The 19,609-nt window shown below is 35.0% G+C and overlaps 1 protein-coding gene across 1 annotated transcript; it reads left to right on the top strand.

Annotated features, from left to right (window-relative positions):
• Positions 1-18,443: 18,443 nt before the first annotated feature.
• Positions 18,444-19,163, top strand: LOC120423516 (uncharacterized). Its single transcript, XM_052711288.1, has 2 exons — positions 18,444-18,605; positions 18,684-19,163. Exon 2 carries the CDS (start codon positions 18,730-18,732, stop codon positions 19,033-19,035), a length of 306 nt encoding a protein of 101 aa, XP_052567248.1. The 5' UTR covers positions 18,444-18,605; positions 18,684-18,729; the 3' UTR covers positions 19,036-19,163.
• The last annotated feature ends 446 nt before the right edge of the window (positions 19,164-19,609 follow it).

Genomic DNA, 19,609 nt, shown 5'->3' with positions numbered 1-19,609 from the left:
TACAACCAAAATCTCGGAGCGTATGGTGGTGTGTCCCCACGCTTCTTCCTCCCCTGTCGATTCAGAATTGTGTTGTGGTTCGAACATTCAGTGCTCAAACTCAACCCAATTACGAGTCATCTCTGCGGCTTTACGCAGTAGGCCTGGCCGCTTTAACGCTTGTGATGTTCCAATGCATTCCGATGCAATGGCGCACTGCAAATGTTAATAAATGACAAGAAGAGTGCTAGGCGGCATCTAACCTAAGGCACTCTCCAGGATCCCTTCGAAAGATTGGCTGCGCTAGGGTCTGATTAGATTAGATTAGATTAGATTAGAAAAAAAGTTGATTAAAAAATCTGCTAATTTTTTTTCCGTGTACATATTTTTTTCTTAATAGTCCTGATCAATACCTACAACTTTGCCGAAGACACCAAATTGATCAGAAAATTCACTCAAAAGTTACAGCTGTTTAAATATTTACGTACCATTTTTGTATGGACAGCTGCCAAAATTGTATGGAGACTTGTATGGGTGAACCAATGACGCAAAATAGCTTATTTGGTCATAGGGAAGGGCCCCACAAAGTTTGAGCCAAATATAAAAATACAAATAAAATCCATTTCCGGTTTTGGTAGAGAATTGCTCAATAGGAACACGCATTTTGAGCATTTTTGGAAATTCCTGAGTTTTTCATTAATTTCTAAAAATTAAAAACTATATTTTATGCAATTCCGCCGTGAAACAATTTATTTTTCTTGGCATTCTTGAACGACGAAATTTCGGTACCAAAAATAGAATCGAATGGCAACACTTTTTAAAATAAATGCTTAAAAGATATATTTTTCAGCACTGAAAAGGATGCTGAAAAATGAACTTTTAAGCACTTGATTCGAAAAGTAATATTTTGAACAGACAAAATACATGAAATTACCTAAAATTCCACTCAAAGGGTGTTTTTGTATGGAATTCGTGCAAAACTTGATTATTTGAGCACTCGTCATATTGATCCAACTCGGTGAATCTCATTGGATAAATGTAAGACTCGTGCTGAAAAAATGTTCTTTTTGCAACTTGTTGCATAAAATTCTATTTCATATAAAAAAACATAAGTTGCCACGCGAACTTTAGCCTGCTAAATTCTCCAGCTTCAGAAACTCAACTCTGAATCACTTCCCAAGTGGTTTCACTTTTGCTCTGCCGTTTGAGAACCCTCAAAAAGGTACTTCCTCACTTTCTTTCTCAAAGCGAACATTACGTAACTCGATACGATTCTTGATTTCCAACTACCCCTGAGATCTTTAGACTTTTTTTTCGTTACTTTGAATTCCTCTATAGTCATTTCAATGAACGTACTCTGAAGATCTTAAAACTCGAGGTACTCCAAACATTGTTGTTGTACCTCCACGTCGTCGCCGACGTGGATATCATCCGATATCTCACGAAGCACATCTTCAGCCAGCCAGCATCCATGACCGGTTTAGAGAAAATTGCGATGCTCTAACAGCTCAAGCCATGGGAACAAGACACCACTGCCGCTGCTGATTGTGTGCTGTAACTATTGAAGTCAGGGACGGACGACCTGGCTCGGGTCTTAATTAAATCAACCCGGCTTGGCGTTTGGCTGACTGATACAAATCGCCCCGGTGCAGCTCGTGATTTTTTGTTAATTTGGGCCAGAATCGTGCTGGGGCAGGTAAAATTGGATAAATAAACCTCCAAGATCGGAGTGTTCCAAAAGAACGGCACGAACCTGGCGTTTGGCCCTGATTTCCAACGCCCGGGCGAGTGAGATATGGCCAGATTTTGAGTGCAGTTTGGCAGTTATGACTTTTGCTGCAAGTTGAGTGCTGACGAGTTTGGAAAACATTGACGAGGGGGAAAAAACGTTCTGTTATGTTTATAATTACATGTGCAGCAGAAGCAGCCGGGATGTTTGCACTTTTTTTTTACAAATTAAACGTGGTTACAACTTCTAGGAACGGTGGATTGTTTGTTAAACTTTAGGTTTGTGTTGTGTCTTTTGCATGCACTTCCATTCAGGCAAAGTAAGGTCTAGCAAAAAGTTTGTTGCGATGCGAAGGAAAAGGAATGTTCACTTGTTTGTTATGGTCATGATGATGCAAAAAAATACTTTCTAGTACCGCTGTCTGTAAAATTGAATCGAGTTTGTGCATTCTTGGCGTGCCAAAAAAGCAACCAAAGCTGGGGAAGTTTTCTGTTAGATTTTGCTTCATTTAAGTTTGCAGTTTATTTTTACTTTAAAAATATATCTCAAATCTTTTTAATTTTGAAGTATTTATCATATGAAAGTAGTTAATAGAAAGAGAAACTTCAATAAATATACTCAATAGAAGACCACGAAGTCATTCAATCACGGTAATCACCATGTAATGTAACGCCCTCTATCAACCCACCCAAAATGTCAGACGACCATCAGTTCCAGTTCTTCCCCTTTCGCATGGTTCCCATCGTTCGCGTCCCGCAGCATAGAATGAATAATTGAAAGCAAAAGTTTCGTGAAAATGCAATCTTCGTTCCGTTGCACGCCCATTGCTTGTGCTTCGTTACAAAGTGCAATCGCGCGCGCTCACTCACGCTCGTCTGCTAAATTAATTAAACTTGACAGCCTGAAGATAGTCAACAGAAAAAAAAGAGCAAAGTGAACTGAAAAACTGCAACCCTACGATGCCCTTTTTTTCGGTGGAATCAAATTAGATTCGACGTTAATTTTAAGTTAAACGACTTTTATTTAAGTGCATTCCCTTTCAAAGAATTCAAACTATGGCTGAAAGTGAACGTCATTGACGCGGACTTCAAAAGTTGGTGATGACAACTGGCAACAAAAAAATATGAAAGAAAAAACAACTTAAAGCAAAAGAACCTGTCCCGATACCACAACTCTCTGGCTTTGTAATATGAAACTTGCCACCCAGAGAAACAGGTACCGGCAAGTTGTGGCAACCACGTCGTGGTGGAAAGTGAAAGAGAGCCCGATTTTCTCCACCTGAGCGAAAACCACAGGCCTAGACGAAGTTAACTTTGGATACGTTCGTGAAATTATAATAAATGTACTTTTCTCCCATTTTTTTCTAAAATTTCTTCACGGGTCCCCCACAGACCGTTATTATAAATAAAAAATTTCCACCCAAACCAATGATTGGACATGGTTCCTGGGACCATTCTGCACCTCTGGGCCGATTTTCAAAATATTTGCCGGCAGAAATTTCGAATACGGTCAGTTTTAGTGTTTCGAGTAGAAATTAAGGGGAAATCACATGTAAAATGCGTAGGAAGAGATCAAAGTTTCAATGTTTTAACTTCAAAACATTACTGGTCATGGTTTTAAATTGTATTAACATGTAGCAGAATGATATAAAAACGATTTACAGCACTGACTTAGCCGGATTAACCGAAGTTAAGTGACTTAAGTATATTATTTACAAGTTTATACCTTAATATTAAAAAAAACTCCTAAATCAAGGAATTTAAAGTTAAGGAAAACTAGATAGCACAAAAATAACTTAAAATGGGGTGACTTTGAGCCAAGGGGTGACATTGTACCAAATTTTACGATTTTATAATAGCCAGATAGCTTGACACCAAGCTCGATAAGCCTGAATTGCAAAGTATAATCGTTGCAAATATTGTTTTTAGATTATGTCCTCTACCATAAAAAGTTCAATAAGTACGAAACACTAAAAAAATAGATAAAATAGATAAAGCTTTAGTTTCATAAGCCTTACCGTTTGACCCCGACAAGAGTTTTAGGACACAAGTCACATTGAAAACTTACATCGCCTGTACATACTTGACTATATCGGGTTCGGTGTTAGAGTAAAAAAAAAAAGAACAAGTTTATTCTAATTGCTATGTCACAAACTTGCCACGTCAAAAAATTTGTTTCCCTAATATTTTGATTGTTTTATTTGATTTCAGAAGGAATTGATTCAGAACTGAAAAATGTGAGCATAATTTTCAAATTTGGAGGATTCCAGGAGATTTTAAATTTATTTTAATTAATTAAATTTTAAATCAACAGGCTTTATTCAAACAGAATAAGCAGATTTGCGTAGCAATATCATCAAATTGCTTTGTGGGAACATAAATAGACCAAATTAATCCGTCTACAAATAAATATATTAACATAAAATTCAATCTTATCAAAGCAATCTTAAAGCATTTATTGGTACAATGTCACCCCTTGGCTCAAAGTCACCCCATTTTAAATTATTTTTGTGCTATCTAGTTTTCCTTAACTTTAAATTCCTTGATGTAGGAGTTTTTTTTTAATATTAAGGTATAAACTTGTAAATAACATACTTAAGTCACTTAACTTCGGCTTAATCCGGCTAAGTCAGTGCTGTAAATCGTTTTTGTATCATTCTGCTACATGTTAATACAATTTAAAACCATGACCAGTAATGTTTTGGAGTTAAAACATTGAAACTTTGATCTTTTCCTACGCATTTTACATGTGATTTCCCCTTAATTTCTACTCGAAACAATAAAACTGACCGTATTCGAAATTTCTGCCGGCAAATATTTTGACACTCGGCCCAGAGGTGCAGAATGGTCCCAGGAACCATGTCCAATCATTGGTTTGGGTGGAAATTTTTTATTTATAATAACGGTCTGTGGGGGACCCGTGTTCTTAAAATGGTTGAAATTTGAAATTATGATCAGATTATAAGCCCCCAAAAAAATAAGTTGGTAACTTGAAATAGTTTAAACATTCTGAAAATTCCCGTTCAAAAATTCAGCAAAAAAAGTGTTTTTTAATTATTCTAATTTTTGTTGTTGCAAAATAAAATAATGCAAAAATGTATCACGTTTCTTAAAAAGGTCCCATGTGCAAATTGTATAAAAGCTGTTAATAAGTATGCTTAAAAAAGGCTAGTAAATTTTACTGAAAGTTTGTGTTTTTCACCTATATCAAACCAGTAAGAAAGAAAAATCAAATAGTGTCACTAAATAATTTTCCAATTGTTATGGTTAGCTGTACAAAATTTGCGAAAGAAACTTAAGATTTGTTTTTTTTTCTTTTTTTCAAATTTTCTTCTTTCTCAATTCTGCTGTCCGAAAATTAAAAATTTCATAAAAAGTGATTACCTGACCACCTTTATTTGATTAATAGTAATAATACACAAAAATGCCATAAACTATTGTTTCAATCTGGACAATCTGGAAAGTTTATAAGAGTACACATTTGAACAAAAGTAGAACTATTCAGCACTTGTATTGAAAAGTAATGCTTTTTAATTTTTGAGTAGTCCACCCCTGAAAAAATATTTTTGTGAGAAAATGTCCCATAACATTCTTCTGGAACTTTGAAAATCGGGCAATATGTTTCCTAGACACAGCCTCAAAAAGAATTCAAATCGATGTAAATGAATTTCTCGAAGTGCCTGTAATTTTCAACTGAAACATCACATTGAAAATCATGTAAATTAAGGAGATTTCAAACTGCAATATGTGTTATTAACTCTTTTATGGTGTAAAATAACATACATTTTGACTAAAAATTAAGACAATACGTTGTTATAGTGGTAAGTTTATAATTTTTAGCGGTAAAATTCAACTTTTTGCATTTCTTACAAAAGAAAGGTTTAAGGTTTGCTTTTGAAAAAACGCTTTTTTCAGAAATCTTAAAAAAATCGTGCACGGCGAGGATTCGTCCCAGGAAAAAATCCTATTACTGAATTGAAGGTTTAGATGCGCTCTTTCGATTGAATTTTGGCCCGAAACCCGGAACTCAAAGTCTGATTTTTGAGAGCTCTTTTTCTGAAATACATGAGCGATGTCTGTATCCGCTCTTAAAAATTTGTGTCTTCCATCACTGGAAAACCGCTCGTAAAACCCACAATTTTTATAAGTCAGATCTGTAGCCGTGGGGTCGGAGACGAACATTTTATTTTTCGATTCACAATTTTCGACCAGTAAATGTGGTCAAAGCCATTTTTAGAGGTATTTTTTGGACTATTTTACAGATAACACTATCAAATTTAAAGAATTCAGTTTCAAACAAAAAGCCATTCGAAAACATGCGCCATAAACTGTTTGGGCCCAAAATTTGAAGCTTTTCCAAAATGTATTTCCAGAGATATAGCGCTCGAAAGCTCGAAAGCTCGACAAGTCGTCAAGTCGAAGCTTCAACGCCAGCGCTTTTACGCTTGCGCGTTTTACGCTGCGCGTGAAAGTGTTCTTTGTGGCTTCTCATTATAGATCGACAAAGTGCAATAGCGATACATATTTTTTTAAGTTGATCATAGACTAACAATAAAGACTGAGTACCCTTTTTTTCTAATAATTTCAATCCAATATGTTTTTCTTAATTAAATTTAAATATCTTGCGACAAATAATGTACCTCTGAAATTAAAAAAAAAACATTGCATTTGATGTTTAGCCTAAAAAGATTCGAAGCTTTAGGTAAAATTCTCACTGAGTGGTATCATTATGTTTCTGAAAAATTAATTACACCAATATATTTCTCGGAGTTTCATCATTTTGTAAGAAAGGCTCTATTTCACCTCTGGTGATATTTAATCGGGTTTTTACATAAATGATGTACTAACTCTCAGATGTAATATTACCATGGTTTTTACTGAAGTAATAATTTAAATGTCAAACATTTCAAAATTTGATAAATTTTCTGATCTCCTCAACAACAATATTTTACAAAAAAAAATATACCGCGGCCTAAAATTAAAAATAAGGAAAATTATCTATTTTTAAGTCATTTCCAAAAGTTCCTGAACAAATAAAAAAAAAATAATAAAAAAAAATGGAATTCAGCTTTAAGTGATGCAAAGTTAAATAAAAAAATGGGTTTTTCACTTGCGCCTATTTTTTCCGAAAAAATGTAATCAGTATTCAATTAGCGATAGATTTTTTTTAATGATTCGTGCGTTTTTTTGCGAAAATTTGCTTATCTGGCACTTTTTTTGAAATTATGAAGCTGTAAAAAATATAAAATAAGAAAAATTATCTGTTTTCAGACCTTTCCAAAAGTTTAATAACATATTTATTAGTGATTCCATTATTCAATTAGTAATAAAAAGTTAAATTAAGAAATCGATTTTTTCTGCGCTTATTTTTTTCTGAAAAATTCTAAACAGTGAAAGAGTGATAAAAAAGAGAGAGATCTTTTGATGATTTCTGCGTTTTTTGCAAAAAATCAAATGCTTCTCTGGTGCATTCCTTGACATTATAATATTTAAAACATTTTTTGAATTTCATGTGGAGATATCGAAAGTGGTAAAGTAACCAGAATAAAAAATATTGCAAAATTTGAATGTGAAAATCTTCGACAGGTCACAACACTATATTTTTTCCTGAAAATGATAATAGATTTGAAGATTTTTGAGAGTTTTTGCATTTGCAGTTTATTGAAATAAAAAAAAATTCCTAAACCAATTTATGTTATTTTCATATTGTTTGAAACAAAAGCTGTTCTAACAGATTTACTATTAAAAACAAAGAGGATTCATGTGAATGTCTACGTTCTTCCAAAATGAGCAGCTCTAAAACATTACAATGATTTAAAGAATTTCCTCGAGTTATTGAATTGTTTCGATCAAGAAGCGTTTAGTTTATTTTTCGTGAGAGATTTTTTTATCAATTTTTGTTTCTTTTTAGTATTATTGAAAACATATCATGATTTTGGCTTCTATCACTGTACAAAGATTAAATTTTTCACTGCAAATAAGTTTTTCTATAAACGTTAACAAAACTTTGAAAAAACCAAACGAGTGTTCACCACATGCTTAGTATTTAATGGAATACAAGACCTCAATGAAAAAAAAAAGTTGTATGAAGAAAAAGCAAATGCTCAAAGATTCATTTTATGCAAATTTATTTAACTAAAGATCTAAAGAAAAACGTAACAAAAATTATACTTGACTTTTTTTTCTACAAAAAAAAATTAAATGTGGTCAAAATCCACTTTTTGTTGTCATAAAAAAACGTTTTGCAAACTCTATAGTTTTTCAAGATTATAGAGAAAAAAACTCTCAGGAATTAATTAAAAATTATGATCTAAAATAAATTAAAGGATGCAAATCCCCAAATATATTTTTCACAGTTGCTCAGGCTCAACAGAAGTCAAGATGACACAGTAAAACATCTGGGAAAGGTGACAGACTTATGTAAATATGTAGTTTTATGTATGTAATTTTACACATTATTTTAGGTAAAATTACTCAAAAAGGTTATGTTTAACCAACATTTTTTTTGTGTAGTTAAAGTTTCAAAGCATTGATAAGAAGTACGTATTTGATTTTTGAAAAATATGCAAAACAAAGTTTGCATTCAAAAATAACTTTGGAATTTAAATGTTTTGATAAATTGCCAGAATCAAGAAAGAAAAGAACATGAATTCCATAAAAATATGCTCTGATCGAAATTTCCAACTTAGTTTATAAGTACTGCTGCCTGCTCAGTTACAGGCTCTTCTAGTTAAAAATATGTGAAAAATGAGTTTTAGAAAGAGAAAAGGTCAGAAAAACCATTATACAAGGTATATGCAATATTTCCAAGAAATCAATCATGAAAGTTTTTCGTAAAACAGAAGCTGTTCAAAATTTCTAAAAAAAAATTCTGCGGCAGATGTTTTACAAACATTACATTATAAAAACTCAAAATTCACACACAATAATCAGATAAATTACAAAAAATAATGCTATTGAACTTAATGAAGTTTTTTAACAAACATTTCCATAAGTTCTAACAGACTGTCATCCAGCTTTTCTGTGGGTGTTTGCATCCCACCACCACCAGACAGTGGCCACTTTGAGACTGGGAGCAAAATGAAAAAAAAAAATCAACCTCACCGTGAAGACAAACCGCAAAGTCTTTCGTGGTGGCCCTGCCTGCCTGTCTGGAGTAAAAGTTAACAACTAAACTGGTTTTTCTTTCTGCCGCCGCTGACACACACACTGTTGCTGTACTTGGTTTTGGTCTCTTGTTGCAGGCTACATTGCATCGCTGATAGAGAGTGAAACACTATCCAGGGGGAAAAATGCACGAAGAAAAAGGAGGAAAACTCGCCATCATCGCGCGCTCCATCAGAATAGGGTTGGGTGACAAGTTTTTTTTTATTTATGAGAATTTTAAAAATTAACAATGTTTTATTCCAGTTTCTTAAATTTCAATATAACAAGATTTCAAGGTTATCTTGAAATTTAAATCATTACAATTTGATTTTACAACAATAAAATTGATCAATCCTACCCTAACTACCTCTTGCATGCTTATGCAAGTGCGCTCGCGCCCACGAAAAATGTTAAAAAACGTTAGGAATTAAAGAGGAAAAAAAGAAACGCGGGAAACTTTTACGCTGACATGGACGTCGACATCGTCGGAGGGAAATTGTCAGGGCGGTGGTGGTGGTGAACGCAAAGTATGCAAACAATTTTCCTCGGGTTGACCTTTTCGCCGTGGGGAAAAAAAAGTTGCAATCCGATGGGAAGAGACACATCCCGGAAATGTTTCCCCCTCAAGCTCTTCCTTTTCCAGGAATGCAACTGTGGGTGTCTGAAAGGGAGGGGGTGAAAATGTGCCAGAGTAATGTTCAAACTCTGCGGACAGTTGCGGAAATACTTTAACAATTTTTCACGGGAAAGTTTTTTTTTGTGCTCAAACCACCGCGAAAACGCGGCTGAGGCCAAGCAATTACGGGAGAGGTCTTCTGCAGCGCAGCAGGCATTCGACCCTTTTCGCACTTTTGGTGGAATTTATGGGTGGAAAGAGAGTTATAATGATGTTTCTGGGTTGATGAATTATGATTTAATCTACTGGCAAAAGGATGAACTGCCACGTAAGCGATCATCCTTTGATGAGGTAATTCAAGGAAAATACGGATGATTGTTAATTTGGACCGGGACCCGTGGTGTAGGGGTAAGCGTGGTTGCCTCTCACCCAGTAGGAATGGGTTCGATCCCAGAAGGTCCCGGTGGCATTTTTCGAGACGAGATTTGTCTGATCAAATTGGTACTAGATAGTTATAGTTGTGTCAGAGAGATTTGGTTGAGTCAATATCGAGACATTTTAGTGTCCAAGAGATGTCTCCAAATTGACTAAGCTAACATGAGTTTTGTTATCAATCGCTATTCCGGTTATGTAAGTGACATAATTATTAGGATGGCTCGAGATGGTGGATTTTTTCAGAACATGTTTTTTTCGGTTGCTTTTAGGCCCCTAAACAACTCCCCGAAATTTGGGAGCGATTGGTTGCGTCCACACATTGCGCATTGCAATTCAATTTTGTATGGGAATTAGTATGGGAAAACCCTCTTTTTTACATTTTGATTTTTATCATTTTTATTTTCCACTTCAGTTTTCAACCCAATTCAATAGCGTTAAAATTGAGAAAATTCTCTAAAACTTTCTCGAATAAGATATTGTGCTATCTTGCTCCTGTCAAAAGATACAGCGTGCTCAAAACTGGTCTAAAACGTGATTTCCGAGTAAAAAACACATTTGAGACGAGTTTTGAGAACGCTGTATCTTTTGACAGGAGCAAGATAGCACAATATCTTATTCGAGAAAGTTTTAGTGGAAAATAAAAATGATTAAAATCAAAATGTAAAAAAGACAGTTTTCCCATACTAAATCCCATACAAAATTGAAAAGCAATGCTCAAAGTGTGGATGCAGTCAATCGCTCCCAAATTTTGGGGGGTTGTTTTGAGGCCCAAAAGGCATCAAAAAAACTTTGTTCTGGTTTGATTTTATCATTTTTGATTTGCATGTAATGACGAGCCAGTCTAATAATTATTTTGACTTTTTATCTTCAAGGGTCCATACCGAGCACCACTAAACTACAGAAAAAATAATAAATAATAATATTTTTTTTTTCATAAAACAGCTATTTTAATCAAAATCTTGAAAAAAAAATTGTTTTTGTTTTACTAGTACTAGTGACAAAAACTTATTGTTAAAAAAGCAAAATTGTTCAGAAAGTTGAGCAGTTCTCTACGAAATCGATCTTTTTTTTTTTGTATTTTAATTTTTGTATTTTTTAATCTGACTGAAATTTTTTGGTGCTTTCGGTATGCCCAAAGAAGCCATTTTCCATCATTAGGTTGTCCATATAAATTTCCATACAAATTTGGCAGCTGTCCATACAAAAATGATATATGGGTAATTCTCTACCAACTCACACGAAATCGGGAAAAGTTGCCCCGACCCCTCTTCGATTTGCGTGAAACTATGTCCTAAGGGGTATTTTTTGTCCCTGATCACGAATCCGAGGTCCGTTTTTTGATATCTTGTGACGGAGGGGCGGTACGACCCCTTCCATTTTTGAACATGCGAAAAAAGAGGTGTTTTTCAATAATTTGCAGCCTGAAACGGTGATGAGATAGAAATTTGGTGTCAAAGGGACTTTTATGTAAAATTAGACACCCGATTTGATGGCGTACTCAGAATTCCGAAAAAACGTATTTTTCATCGAAAAAAACACTAAAAAAGTTTTAAAAATTCTGCCATTTTCCGTTACTCGACTGTAAAAAATTTTGGAACATGTCATTTTATGGGAAATTTAATGTACTTTTCGAATCTACATTGACCCAGAAGGGTCATTTTTTCATTTAGAGCAAAATTTTTCATTTTAAAATTTCGTGTTTTTTCTAACTTTGCAGGGTTATTTTTTAGAGTGTAACAATGTTCTACAAAGTTGTAGAGCAGACAATTACAAAAATTTTGATATATAGACATAAGGGGTTTGCTTATAAACATCACGAGTTATCGCGATTTTACGAAAAAAAGTTTTGAAAAAGCTACTTTTTGCATTTCTGTTTGTTTCGTCGTCCGTGTCTGTCGCGGGTGACCATGAACGGCCATGATCGATGACGACCAACTTTTTCAAAACTTTTTTTCGTAAAATCGCAATAACTCGTGATGTTTATAAGCAAACCCCTTATGTCTATATATCAAAATTTGTGTAATTGTCTGCTCTACATCTTTGTAGAACATTGTTACACTCTAAAAAATAACCCTGCAAAGTTAGAAAAAACACGAAATTTTAAAATGAAAAATTTTGTTCTAAATGAAAAAATGACCGTTTCGGGTCAATGTAGATTCGAAAAGTACATTAAATTTCCCATTAAATGACATGTTCAAAAAAATTTACAGTCGAGTAACGGAAAATGGCAGAATTTTTAAAACTTTTTTAGTGTTTTTTTCGATGAAAAATACGTTTTTTCGTAATTCTGAGTACGCCATCAAATCGGGCGTCTAATTTTACATAAAAGTCCCTTTGACACCAAATATCTATCTCATCACCGTTTTAGGCCGCAAATTATTGAAAAACACCTCTTTTTCCGCATGCTCAAAACTGAAAGGGGTCGTACCGCCCCTCCGTCACGAGATATCAAAAAACGGACCTCGGATTCGTGATCAGGGACAAAAGTTACCCCTTAGGACAAAGTTTCACGCAAATCGAAGAGGGGTCGGGGCAACTGCTGTGTGAGTTGGCGGAGAATTACCCATATGAAAATAAAAAAATCTGTATCATGTGTTGATTTTTAATTTAACTTTTTGTCACTAAAACTTGATTTGCAAAAAAACAATATTTTTATTTTTTTTATTTTTTGATTTGTTTTAGGGGACATCAAATGCCAACTTTCAGACATTTCCAGGTTGTGCAAAATAATCATTGAGTTATGAGTTATAAATTTTTGAATCAATGCTGATTTTTTCAAAAAATCGAAATATTGGTCGCAAAAATTTTTCAGCTTCATTTTTCGATGTAAAATCAAATTTGCAATCAAAAAGTACTTTTGTGAAATTTACATAAAGTGCACAGTTTTCAAGTTAAAGCCATTTTTAGGTAACTTTTTTGAAAATAGTCGCAGTTTTCCATTTTTTCAAATTAGTGCACATGCTTGCCCACCTCTGAAAAAAATATTTTTTTTAAATCAAGACTAACATTTCAAAAGGGCGTAATATTGAAAGTTTGGCCCTTTTGAAATATTATTCTTGATTTGACCCATATATTTTTTTTTTGAATAAATCAGTATTGATTCAAAAATTCATAACTCGGTCAAAGATTTTTTGCACAACCTGGAAATTTCTGAAAAGTTGGCATTTTATGTCCCCTAAAACATATAAAAAAATTAAAAAAATTAAAAGTAGTGTTTTTTTTTTCAAATCAAGCTTTAGTGACAAAAAGTTAAATTAAAATTCACCAATTTTTTTATTGTGTATCATTTTTTCAGTGTAGTCCTTATCCATACCTACAACGGTGCCCAAGACACCAAATCGATCAAAAAATTCCTTCAAAAGATACAGATTTTTGAATTTTCATGCATCATTTTTGTATGGACAGCTGCCAAATTTGTATGGAAATTTATATGGACAAACTAATGATGCAAATTGGCTACTTTGGGCATACCGAAGGCACCAAAAAAGTTTCAGTCGGATTAAAAAATACAAAAAAATCGAATGGCCGAAATCTGAGATAATTGCTCAGTTTTATTGTATTATTATTTCAGGCTTTGAATATAAATTTTCAAACTTTAACATGTTGCCAATGAAAAATGACGACTCCCTTGATCAATATGAATACTGAACATTATTGGTAGGACTCCTAACTATGTTTTTAAGTGAAATACGGGGCAATTTGAACGCATTTTTAAAGGTTTTAGAACAAAATCTGATATATTTTTTATGAAATCAGACCATTTTTCAGTAAATCGCAAATCGCGAGTTCTAAATGATTTTTGAGAATTTTTTGCTGTGTAAAAACATTGTTTCTGAGGCAGAAACCTATCGAACTTCGGTGAGCCCGAAGGTTTTCGCCACGTCGCCTTTTTTGGGACACAATTTTGTACATGTTCTACAAATCGGTTAACAAAAACACTTGTGACATTTTTTATTTTTATTTTTCAAAAGATTCTTATTTGGAGTAACCTTTGTTCTTCAAAAGACTTTATTTCTATTGTTTTATGTTTTTGAATACTTGTTTTTCGGACGAGAATACAAGTTTGCTCGGCTCATTAGACCATTCTCCTTCCCAAAAATCGTCCAACTCCTAGCAATCTTACTAGGGGATACCGTGAAGAATTTCAGTTTTTACATTGATTTGTTAATTCTCGATTAAATTTTCAAAAGGCCCTATCTGCATAGGAAACCCATGAGGGATAGGTTGTTTTGAAAATTTAATGTAGATTTAAGGTTAAGTTTAGTTCGGTCAAAAGGGATTTACCAAAGCAAAACATTCTACTTTTATCGCAAACCAAAATTCCGCATTTCTTCCCCACATACAACCAGCGATGACAAGCCGGCGTTCGCCTCAGATGCACATTTCGCACCTCAAGCTCGGGTTTTATTACACGCTTAATGGCATAATTCATGTAGCGTGAAGCGTGAAGAACGTAACCGCTGTGGCCCCCGCATCATCGTAAATCATCGAGAGAGCGAGTCCAAAATACCCACACGTGCAGATAACCCCGCACGGCCTCGTCAGCACGTTGACTGTGAAGTGGTCCCCGAAAAAAAGGGGCTCGAGAGGGATGTTCCGCTGCACGTGAAAAGGTCACGCGACTTGAGGCGTAACTCGAACGACGCTGATGATGGAAAAGGGCATCCCGAAGGGTACTTTTGGGACCTTCCCGGGCAGACGGTAATAACAAAATTCATGCCATTTCAATAACAAATACTGTTAAAATAACAGAAAATGTTATGGAATCTTCTTGAAAAATCATTTTTTGCATAAGGGTTTCATAACAATTTATGTTATCATAACAAAATTTGTTATTGGTCTGATATGAATTGAAAGCCAAAGCAACTTTGGAATAACATTTTTTGTTATGGAAGAATACCTCCAACTGTTATTGGGATGATAGGATTAGTTGTTAAAATAACAAAAAATAATAACAAAGATTTGTTCGAAGAATAACTATAAGAGTTATTAGTCTGTTATTGCAATAACAATCCAATAACAAAAAAAATCACAACGACGAATAACAATTTTTGTTATAAATAACATAAAATGTTATTGGCCATTTTCAAATATCAAAAAATGTTATTCCTAAGTTATTTTCGTCTGCTCGGGTTACTTTACATAAAATCAACACGTATCTTGGTGGGAACTTAACTTATCGTAAATGTAGTATATTTTTTAGGTTATTTTAAAATCTTGTGAGTTAAAAAATCTGTTTAGGTAAAGTAAGTTCTAAATAAGGTTTAAACATAAATTAACACGTGGTCAAAATTCTGTAAAAAGTACTAAAAAGTTAACTAAGTGAAAACACGTCGAATGCCAACAGTCTCTTCTGAATTCAAAAGGTGTGCAACTTGAAAGTGCAACTACTTCGTAAACGTCAATACAAACCTTCGAAGTTTCGTCTTCTGCACGAGGTTGACCTTTTCCGGCCGTCTTCGTCGTCGTCGTGGGGGCTTGCCAGTGCTCATGTCTGCACTGTGAAATGTTTCAAGCCTGATGGGCCTGTGCCTGTATTGTCTCAGAGGGATCTTTCGCTTCGGTGCAGCTTGTGGCAATATCGAATCGATCATTGTTTCTTGCGGTAATGTCAGCAAATGTGCGAGCAAATGGGGTTGTTTTGGTGTGGCACAAAAAGGGCAATCGTAAAGGGTTTTGAGGGGAAGTATAGACCTGTTTTGCTCGAGCAAAGATCGCAATTTGTAATACTTCTATTGAAAATTTATAAAAATCTTAACTTAAGCATATATTTGTTAGTGAAAAGGGTAGTTCATGCAACAAGTTGCAAAAAGAAGATTTTTTTCAGCACGAGTCTTTATACAACGAGGTACACCGAGAAGAACAATAAAAAAAATCTGCAATTCCGAAAATCACATTTTGAATGAAATTAAATGGTCAAGTGTTAAGTCTATTCACCGATCAAATCAAAACAATATTGAAAAGTATTACTTTTCGATTCAAGTGCTGAAATGTTGAACTTTTCAGCACTCATTTCAATGTCATAACAGGGCCGAAGAATCAATCTGGAATAGTAGTTTATGCAACAATTAGCAAAAAGAAGATTTTGTTCTCCAATGGAAACCTAAAAAAGTTTCGCTTGTAGTTATGCCGTTTAGTCATTCGAGAGCAACATGAAAAGTAAGTCGTTACACAACGGAATTGTAAAAATCATAAATGCAACAGTCTGTTTGAGTCCTAAACCATTCTATTAAAATTCTCATTTATTTCCAACTTCTCTCCCACCAGCTGTCCCGTACCTGTGACCACATATCATTAAACCTCAAAAAAAAATATCCTCCTCCCTCTCCTGCCAGCTCCGGAAATTTCTGGAGATAATTACACAAACTGACCTCTCCGGCGGACCGTCATCGCAGGAAGACCCGTAATGAAGTTTCAGAAAAGTCCACTCCTGGTTGGTTGACTGGAAAGGAAATTACTCATTACCGCCGCGCGTCGCGTTGTTCATCGGACTCTGGGCCAATTTGTACCACCATCATCATCATCGTCATCAGCAGCAGCACATATGCTATGCTGGACTCTCCTTTGAACTTCACACGAGCCAACGCAACGCAACATACTAGTGGATGAAAATTAATGGAAGTTATGCGGACGGGACGCGCATAATTACTTTCTTGTAGCTTCTGGTGACAGGACACGGATGATTAAAAAATAAACCTTCAGAGCAGGGGCTTTGGGCCCACTTTTTTTTTGGGGTTCAACCTGCCAAGGTTGACAAAGTAATTCAGGTGGCTGTCAGTCGTGGGCACGATTATCACTCAGTCACATACACTTACACACGTGAGCAGGAGTTTATGGGAAGGATAGGTTCTTTGATGTTGTTGGGAATGTTTGTGCGGGTGGTGAGCGGGAAAACGATGCCAAGGACCATGGCTGTTTATGGGTATGGAAATCTTGGAAGAGGTAATCCTTTCCCGTTTAGGAATGAAGGTTCATTGGAATTGAGTTTCAAGGGGGAAGGCATTTTCCATGAACAAAATTTAACAATTCAAAAGCTAATGTTATCTGTGGTTACCCAATTTTTTAATACAGATTTAAATGTCAGATTTAATTTTCTAGAAGATTCCGACCTATTGAAAAAAAAAATATATATAGAAAAATCGAAATGACTCTAGCGAGAATTTTAACAGTCAGGATCGGTGGTGCAGTTGACGGTCCAAAATAGTGTTTAGTTTTGAATTTCAGGCTAATTATTTTCAAGGAAAAATGATGAGCACTCTAAAATTCTCAGTATTTAAAGATGATTTGCACCAAACCGTATCAGCATTTGCCAGTTGAGCCAATCTTGAAAGTGCTGATGGAATTCTATTCTAGAACAAATACTTTTTTTCAACGACTTGTTAAGAATTTTAAATCCACATATTGTCAAAAAACCAATTGAAAAAAATGAAAAAAACATTACTTAATCCACCTTTAGGTGGTTGGTAACTTCCTCACATTCATAAAGTGAATACACTACACAGCCTAAAAAAAGTTTATAAATAACACTTATTTCTATCAATATCTGAGATCCGGCCTCAAAAAAAGTGTATTAAAAACACTAAAGTACTTATAACTTTTGATAGGGTTGTCAAATCTTCATTTTTTTTTGGCTCGTTGGAAAGGTCTTTTGGTTACCTATCCAACGATGGGTCGCATGATAGATCCGGACACCTTTTTCATCAAGATATTTGAGATCCGGCCAAAAAAAGTGTATAAATAACACTAAAGTGCTCATAACTTTTGATGGGGTTGCCAGATCATCAATCTTTTGAACGCGTTGGAAAAGTCTATCAAATACCTTTCTAACAATATATTGCATGACGGATTTTCTTACAAAAAAGTTACTTAATCCACCGATGGTGGTTGATGCCTTCCTCACAATTTGTACATATTTGTTTCTGTAGTAAGAATGTCCAACCTACAAATTTTTATCTGAATTTTACTTCTTACAACATACCCACTGAGAATATTGGATCGAGCCTCGACTCGATTCAGGCTCGATCTCGAGCCAAAATTCTCAGTGGGTATCTATATAGAATATGGGGTCTAGAATCCCAAAAATCATTGGACGTAATATTTGAACAACACCTCAGGGGCTGTTTCATGAAAATTGTTCACTTTAAATAGTTATACTGCCCATGTTCACATAAATGTCCCATATGCAAAAACAGCAAGCTGAGAAAAATGCATTTGAAGTTTGTCCCACACATAAGGTTACGTGTTAAGTTTTCACGAATAAACTGGATTTCCTCCTGATTTCTAGAACAAAGTACTTGATGTTATAGGCTTTTCTGAAAGATCTCGCGATTCTGAACAAAACTGCATCAATAACTCAAAAACGATGAAAATGCATATGGGACATTTATGCAATGGGGAGCAGTATATTACTTTAAAGTTATGTAAGCAGTAAAAAAATATATCTGTTCATTTTTCCCGGGAGTTTCAAATCAACAAAATCCCGGGAGCTACTCGCCAAACCCAAGGCACAAAAGAAAATGTCAAAAACCTTCTCCGCTCACCCACATAAACGTCAAACGGGTGTTTTCCTGCAACATTTCTTGTTGCGTCGCGTTTTTGGAAAAAATAAAATTGGAACAATCCGCATCTCCGCGCCCTAAAACCTTCGCAATTTCTGTTCCCCGCAATGGCCACTCCCGCAACGCCGCCACTGTAAGTAACGGTAAGTTGGTGATATCCTTTCTTTAGGAAGCAATTTTTTCTTAGAGATGAAGTTTTTGTTTACGTTTTTTTTTTGCAGGATCTCAAGTTTAAGCTGAAAAACACGGTTCCGGAGTTTGCCGGCGATGGGACCGTCCGGTACGGGTGCTACCTGCAGTCGGTGGCCAGCATGGTCGGATATGTGTTTTTGGAGACGACCGCCGGGCAAGGTGATCGACGAGGTTGTTCCGCTGTGGATTGTTCCGTTGCCGAGGGAGCCGTTCAAGCTAGCGATGTACTGTGACCATGGGCTGCTGACGGTGGATGTTGATGTGGGTGTATCAATTTGTGATATTTACTCGGTTCCGTCGTTGATGACGCCGACGGTTGGGAAATTGTATGAGATTCGGACGTCACCGGAATCTGGCGTGAGGAGTACGCAGATTTTGTAGAATCAACATGTTTTCGATGATATAATTATAGGTAGTGGAAATAATGTTTGAAAAATAAGATGTAGAACAGATGAGAAAAAAAAAATTATGTATACTTTATTATAATAAAAGAAACCATGGGTGAAATTGGGAAAACTGTTTTACTATATGACTTATCGGCTCATTACTTTTGATAGGGTTATCAGCATGCTTGCCACAAATACAGATTTTTTTGGCACATACCAAACACTCAATCGAGTATAACTTTAAAGAATAATATTCTTACCAAAAACTGAACATGCCAAAAGATGCTAACAATGTTTATCTTTTTGGCCAATTTAACAAAAACTGCTCAAATTTATTTTAACTGTAAAAAAAAATCGTTTGTGTTTCGGGCCTGTGCTGAAAAATCTGTATTTGTGGCAAGCCTGGTTATCAGATTTTCAATGTCTTTGGTTCATTAGAAAGGTCTTTCAACTATCCAACAAACGACGGGTCGCATAATGGACCTGGACTTCATTTTCATCGAAATATTTGAGATCCGGCCTCTAAAATGTGTACAAATAACACTTAAGTGCTCATAACTTTTGATAGG

The sequence above is a fragment of the Culex pipiens genome, chromosome 3 (assembly GCF_016801865.2).
Source record: "Culex pipiens pallens isolate TS chromosome 3, TS_CPP_V2, whole genome shotgun sequence".
NCBI classification, from domain to species: Eukaryota; Metazoa; Arthropoda; class Insecta; order Diptera; family Culicidae; genus Culex; species Culex pipiens.
This window is presented reverse-complemented; position numbering and strand designations above follow the sequence as displayed.